The sequence below is a fragment of the Argentina silus genome, assembly GCF_951799395.1.
Source record: "Argentina silus genome assembly, chromosome: 3".
NCBI lineage: Eukaryota > Metazoa > Chordata > Actinopteri > Argentiniformes > Argentinidae > Argentina > Argentina silus.
The window spans coordinates 13,742,595-13,750,094 of record NC_139657.1 but is presented as its reverse complement, the minus strand read 5'-3'; the positions used below and the strand labels follow the sequence as shown (position 1 = coordinate 13,750,094).

Genomic DNA, 7,500 nt, shown 5'->3' with positions numbered 1-7,500 from the left:
AGGGGGCTCCAATTACAGTAAGATCAAAACAGAACAAAATGTACTACTTTTAGTACTGTGTGGTATGTATGTGCAGGGGAGAGAGATTTTGAGATGATTGCAGGACCAAACCAATTTTTCCTCTTCTTGCAGTACCTCCTCTGTATTTGTTTTCACAAAGCAAGCAAAGGCGTGGGGGGGGGGGGGGGGGGGGGTTTGTATGTGTGTGTGTGTGTGTGTGTGTGTGTGTGTGTGTGTGTGTGTGTGTCCTCCAGCACGGAAGGGATTTCAGGGAGAGGTGAAGGACACATCCTATCCATTCAGTAAGAAGAGAGAGAGAACAACAAGCTGTTTCTGAGTCTGGCATCCAAGAAAAAAGGAGGAGGAGAGGAAGTAGAGAAAGATGAGAAGGGAGGGATAGAAACAGTGAACAACTTCAATAATTAGTGAAAATCTATGCAAAACAGCTGTTAAATAGCTGTGAAGTGGAGCAGCTGCTCAGGAGACAGAGAAAGATGGATGGAGGGAGGGAGAGATGAGGAGGAGGGGGAGAGAGGGAGGGGGAAGGAAGGGAGGGAGGGAGGGAGGGAGGACAGTGTGATAGTTTAGAGAGAGAGAAAGAGGGGTAAGCATTAGGTGAGGCACAATATCCCACTCACCCTCTTTTTTTTTTTTTGCAAACCCAGCCTTTCTATTGCTTTCATCTTAACTGTAATGTATTGTAGCTCCCTATTAGCTGGCTCCTACCAAGACAGAGTACTGGGATGAATCCACTTGGAGTGAATATGCTGAGCAGTCAGACAGTTATTAGACATCTTGCCCCTGCCATCAAAGCATTAAAACACTACACATACTCTGGTCTTGTATACTTGGCTAACAGTGAACCCAGACATTTGGGCTCTGTTAGGGTTCTCTTTCCCTCCCAGTCTCTCTCTCTCTCTCTCTCTCTCTCTCTCTCTCTCTCTCTCTCCCTCTCTCTCTCTCTCTATCTCTCTCTATCTCACTGTGAATCAATGTATTCTGTTTTTTATCAGGGGTTATCAGTCTCTCTTTCCTCGGTGTCAGTCTGGGGGCATCCCTCGGGGGGCGTATAGTTCAAGCAGGTGCTTGCCCTCCCCTTCCCCCTTGTGAAGCCCCGCCTATCGGTCGCGCAGCTTGAGTGTGTGTATGTGTGTGTGTGTGTGTGTTTGTGCGTGTGTGCGTGTGCGTTGGCCGCTACACAGCGCTTTTTCATTGGAGTTACAACAGAACAGCGGTGCTATGGATATTCGTCTTTACTCGGATTAAACACAATCTTTTTATCCTCGACTACTCAGTGAACGCGGTAAGGAGGCTTGTTTTGCATTGTTGATGTGTCAACAATGGGATTAATGCACGTTCTGTGGCTCGTTAATTCACGCACGGTTTCCTTTGTAATCCATGTTGTCGCTCCTGAAGTTGGTGGTTGAATCCCGGTTGATGATGTCGCGGCCATCTCCTCTCTCCGTGCGCTGTTAGGAGAATCTCGCATTCGCTCCGATGGCGATGCTCCGTCACTGGAAATCTCGCCAAAATAATACGATTCATATAATCATTCATTATGTCGCTATAGGGTAGGCATATCAATGTAATTGGGTTGGACTATCTATGTAGCCTAAACCTGAAGATGAATGCGTTGATTTTTCCTAGAATTTATAGTTTTCAGTGGGGACTGAAACAGTCCCGCTATCAACGACTCTCAATCACTGGCCGGAATTGTGTTTGTAGTCATTTGTTTCAGTTGTTATAGGCTATTAGGACATCATTACAGTTGGATAGAAGGCCTGGCCTATGAGAAGGTGCGACTCAAGTTCAGAAAACCATGATCAAAAATGCTTAAGCCATCAGAAGATTTTGGATATGTTTCAGTGTTTACAGTTTTAAGAAGTTTGTAAGCTGACGAACAAGTTCCTAGCCAAACAGGCCTAGTTCCAGTCGCCTAAGGTTCCTCTTTAAAGACAGGACCTGTATTGTTTATCCAAGTAAATGCCGCCGGGCGCATTAAGCAGCAGTCAAGCGGATCACGTCGCTTTGTGTGTACACAGCCCGCAGGTGGAGTTCACACACACACACACACACACACACACACACACACACACACACACACACACACACACACACACACACACACACACACACACACACACACACACACACACACACACACACACACACACACACACACACACACCTCTCCCGTGGGCCATGTGCCGCTGATCTGCTATAGAGCAGCTGCTCAGCAGGGGTTACAGAGTAAACCTTCAATCCCTTTGATTATCTTCCTCTCATGTAGGATTCTGTAAACTGAGGCTCTGGCAGCTTGACTTCACTGGTGCTTTAGACTTCACCTTTCTAAGCCTTTTATTTTAGACATACTATCAAATGGGCTAATGTAGGCTTTGTACTTTATTAGAAAGTCTGCTTATGGACTGTTTATAAACATTGTTACCTTTTTAACCATTGGATGTAATCGATACATGCTGTTGCTCATGGTTTATTATTCATGATTATAATGTAAATGAGTACATGACCAATTTCTATATAGAACTAGGACTGTCAGGACTGAAGAGTTGAGGCCACTAATTAGACCACCCCAAACTACGGTTTATGAATCAACTAGCAGACTTTAAAATAAACTGTTACCTTTTATATCATTTTCAATTTCAATATATTGACATACATTTTAGGTGCTCTTCTTTGAATAAAGTAAAGTCTCCACTGTGGTTATTCCATAGTAGACACCTGTCTGTGACAAGCCGTTGTGCTCTGTTTATATGTGTGTGTGTGTGTGTGTGTGTGTGTGTGTGTGTGTGTGTGTGTGTGTGTGTGTGTGTGTGTGTGTGTGTGCCATTCTCTCTCGCTCCTGTCTGTTTGCTTAGGGGGTTGTGGTCTAACCACAGTGATGTTGGCACCTGGTAAACCAACCCCAGGGCTTTCGGCTGTTCAGTGGAGAAGGCAAAGAAAGAGAGAGTGAGTGAGTGGAGCGAGAGAGAAGAAGCGATCAAGAGAAAAGTGCACCATTTTCCCAAGAGTTTTTCTAATCCTATAGATAATGATAAGCTATGGAGAGAGAGAGAGAGAGAGAGAGAGAGATGAGAGGGAGAGAGAGAGAGAGAGAGAGAGAGAGAGAGAGAGAGAGAGAGAGAGAGAGAGAGAGAGAGAGAGAGAGAGAGAGAGAGAGGGAGGGAGAGGGAGGGAGGGAGGGAGGGAAGATGATGATAAGCGTGAACATTGCTCAGTGCTTGTCCAAATGTGTGAGTTGGTTACTATTATTATCCTATTATTCCTCAAGTGGAGAAGGAGATTCTAGGAACAGAAAGCGTCACCTCAGAGAAGGAGGAAGGGAAGGGAAGAGATGAAATCCAGGGGAGGCTGGTGGAGGTAGAAATCGGAAGACAGCCTCATTGTAACGCACGGAATGGATCCTTATTCCATTCTGTGCATTACAATGAGCCCGTCCTCCGATTTGTACCTCCACCAGCCTCCCCTGGATTGAATACTTTTGGGACACAGCCACCTCTTTCTTTGCTGACTGGCCACATTTCCACACTTTTCCCTGGTGGCCAAAGCTTTATAGACCTTCCTCTAAGAGTAATGTTATGGTAGTAGTAAACCTGGTTCCCTATGGTCTAGCAAGCAGAACATTTTTTAATTATGATTCACAGCAGAGAAGTCAGGTCATTAAACACTTTTTGGTGGTCTTGTACTACCCATAACTTAGTTATGAAGCTCTAATTCTACCATGTGTTGTTATTTGTTCTGTGTTATTTTTTAAATATAGTTATCTTGTGGTTCTTATGCTCCATTTACCCTTTGGACAAAGATCCGAGCTGGCAGTTTTTATCCTTAGGGGTTAGATGCTTAAGGTTATTCGACGCATGTTGTGGAAATCCTGAGTCAGCTCCTGTGTGTGTGTGTGTGTGTGTGTGTGTGTCTGTGTGTGTGTGTGTGTGTGTATGTGTCTGTGTGTGCGTGTGCGTGTGCGTGAGCGTGAGCGTGAGCGTGAGTGTGAGTGTGAGCGCGTGTGAGTGTGAGTGTGAGTGTGAGTGGGAAAGATGGTGAGGTGATGTCATGATGTTGTCAGACTCAGAAGGTTAGAACTCCAGACCCTCTCTGTCTCAGCAGATACACAATCTGTGATGAGCTGAACGGAAAGAAAAGGATGTACAGCAGTGGTGTGGTTTCACTATTTCCAAATGCTTATTACATCTTTGTGTTTGTTTCTAGGCTAGTGTCTAGTGTGTTTGGATAGAGGATACTTGTGTTAAGGGTTTGAACCGGGCCATGGCCCAGACCCTGCAGGCTATTAACAGTGGTAGCTGCAGAGTGACTGAGGTCAGTAATAAAGAGGTTTAGCAGCCCCTGGAGTAGCCCAGCAGAGCGCTGTGTAGACTCCACTCTGACCACTATTACAGACATGTTTAAGAGGCTGTAAAATGCTTGGCTCATTCTCTCTCTGTGACTGTGGAATATAAAATACTATGCCAGCTATTGTGGTCTCAAGGAACAGTTACGGTTCCTAAAAGTAACAGCTAATGGGAATCCAAATAAACAAATCATGTATGTGTGTGTGTGTGTGTGTGTGTGTGTGTGTGTGTGCGTGTGCGTGTGCGTGGTGTGTGTGTGTGTTAAATTCCTACCGTCTCTGCTGCAGTGTAACGAAGGAAATAGCACCCACACATGCAGGGTTAATGAGCATTGCCCTTGGCAGTGTAGTATACACACGCACACGCACACACACACACACACACACACACACTTTCAGGGTTAATGAGTGTAGGGAGTCTGATATTATTACCTTTTATTTCATCTTAATGACCCCCCCCCCCCCCCCCACACACACACACACACACTCTCACACACACATTCTCCAGTTTTAATTAGCTAACAGGGCAGAGCAGGGCATGTGTGTGTGTGTGTGTGTTTGTGTGTGAGACACATGTTTCAGCACGTCTCCACTCCCAGTCCCGATATCTATATGTTACGTTTCACACACTGAGGGGAGGTGTTTGTTTCTAATAATTCTATTTATTCATATCTATGCAAAGACTGTACTATCAGTGAGTGTGTCTTCATTTCAGTGTGGTTGTGAGAGCGTTCTAGAGACAAGGGGGGGGGGGCATTTGTGTGTGAAAGTGCTAGGCTGTCATTTTTTACACCCCTCTTCTCCACCCTGTGTCCGTGCCCAGGAGTCAGGGGTCAGGTGTGAGAGGTCACTGTCAGGGCCCCCTGGATCCGCCAGGCCTGACTGGTGGAGAGACAGAGTGATGGATGGGGTTAACACTCCTCTCTACTCCTCTAACCCCCCCCCACACACACACACACCCTCCCCCCGATGCTCCCTCTGGCCATTCTTACCCCCAGGAGAGAGAGAGGCGAGGGGGGGGGGGGGGGAGCAAGAGGGGAGTGGAGAGAGAAGAGTGATGCAAAGAGGGGTAAAAAGGGAGGGGGTGAAGAGAGAGATGATGAGAAGGGTAGACAGAGAGGGGGATGAGTGTGTGTGTGTTTGTGTGTGTGTGTGAGAGAGAGAGAGAGAGAGAGAGAGAGAGAGAGAGACGGTCAGGGATGGAGGGGGAGGGAGGAGGGAAGGGTAGAGTGGATAGAGAGACAAGATCACATGACTGTGTAGCAGCTGCAAGGCTGAGAGGGCTGTTCCAGGAGGAGAGAGAGAGAGAGAGAGAGAGAGAGAGCGTGAGAGAGCAAGAGAGAAAGGGAGAACGTGAGTGTGAGCGAGAGAGTGTGAGCGAGAGAGTGTGAGCGAGAGAGTGTGAGCGAGAGAGAGAGAGAGTGAGAGGGAGAGAGAGCGAGCGAGCAAGCGTGACAGAGAGAGAAAGATTGTGAACAAGACAGGGAGAGAGAGAGGGAGAGAGAGAGAGGGAGAGAGAGAGAGGGAGAGAGAGACTGAGTAAGCGATTGAGAGAGAGTGAAAGAGAAAGGGACTGAGAAAGAGAGGTGGAGCAAGAGGAACAGTGAGCAAGAGGGTGAGTGTGTGTCTGTGTTTGAGTGTCTGCGTGTATGTGTGTCTGTGTGTGTGTGTGTGTGTGTGTGTGTGTGTTTGTCAGTATATATGTGTGTGTGTGTGTCTGTGTATGTGTGTGTGTGTGTGTGTTTTTCTGTATATATGTGTGTGTGTATGTGTGTGTGTTTGTCTGTATATGTGTGTGTGTGTGTGTGTGTGTGTGTGTGTGTGTGTTTGTCTCTATATATGTGTATGTGTGTGTGTGTGTGTGTGTGTATGTGTGTGTTTGTCTCTATATATGTGTGTGTGTGTGTGTGTGTATGAGGGTGAGAGCAAAGAGAAACAGACAGAGAAACAAAGACAGAGGGAGCATGTCAGAGAGAGAGAAAAATGGTGTTTATGTGTGTGAGTGTCTGTGTGTGTGTAATGTGTGTTTGGTTCTTTGTTAGATAAGCTCCAGAGCGTCTTGATGAAATAGAGTACAGAGAGAAAGAAGTGTGTGTGTGTGTGTGTGTGTGTGTGTGTGTGTGTGTGTGTGTGTGTGTGTTGGTGGTGGGGGGGGGGGGGTTCTCTGTCTGACTGCTGGGCTACTGTGTGTGTGTGTGTGTGTGTGTGTGTGTGTGTTTGGGGTACTGGAGTGTGCGATGCAGTGATAATGAGGTCATTGCTGTAGCAGGCAGGGGGATGTTGGCTAATTCGAGCAGTAATTGCTGTTAGTGGGTCAGTGAGAGGGCAGTGGGTGAAAACAGAGGTTATACTAATGGGGTTTGGGTTTACTGTTGTCAATAAAGAGTGTGTATGTGTGTGTGTGTGTGTGTGGTGTGTGTGTGTGGTGTGTGTGTGGTGTGTGTGTGTGTGTGTGTGTGTGTGTGTGTGTGTGTGTGTGTGTGTGTGTGTGTGTGCGTGTGTGTGATAAGATGATAATAACTAATGATGGTCAAGCGAACACACACCAGGTCTCAAGCTTTCCTTCATTGTTCCCGGGGGGAAGCTTGCATGTGATTCGCTGCCGGTGTCAGGACTCTATTTGACATTTGACCTCAACGTACTCACTCCTCCCCCTCTCTCTGAGCTGTCACACAGACCCTCACTGATTGGATTTACAAACACCATCTGACATACAATACACACACACACACAGTAGTATCTTCTTGGCCTCATACTTTACATTCCTACTCTCTCTCCAGGTATGAGCCATGAGTCGAAGTCGCCGTCGTTAGGGATGATCTCCACGGCAACTCGCACCACGGCGACAGTCAACCCTCTCACCCCGCTGGCCAATGGGAACAGTGCTGCCCAGTCTTCTCACTCCGGATTCGCTGCCGCCCTCCGCAAATTGGCCAAACAGGCCGAGGAACCCAGAGGTGAGCACAGTGACCCGGCCTCCTCTCATCTCAGAACCCCTAAAACGCCCCTCTACACCTCCCCTCCCCCGACGTAGGGGTCAGCCCCCAGTCTCACCCCTGCCCCTGTTATAGCCCCTCCACAGCAGGGGGTCTCCGGTAGGGGTCAGTCCCCCCAGTCCTGGAGAGAGCTACACCATG

At 47.4% G+C, this 7,500-nt stretch overlaps 1 protein-coding gene across 1 annotated transcript in view; it reads left to right on the top strand.

Annotated features, from left to right (window-relative positions):
- Nucleotides 1–1,220: 1,220 nt before the first annotated feature.
- LOC310802770 (genetic suppressor element 1-like) overlaps nt 1,221–7,500 on the top strand; it is a 21,303-nt gene continuing 15,023 nt past the window's right edge. Inside the window, exons 1-2 of the mRNA XM_083667315.1 lie at nt 1,221–1,303; nt 7,144–7,320. Coding sequence (XP_083523441.1) covers nt 7,146–7,320 — 175 coding nt within the window. The 5' untranslated portion in view covers nt 1,221–1,303; nt 7,144–7,145. The remainder of the gene's footprint in view (nt 1,304–7,143; nt 7,321–7,500) is intronic.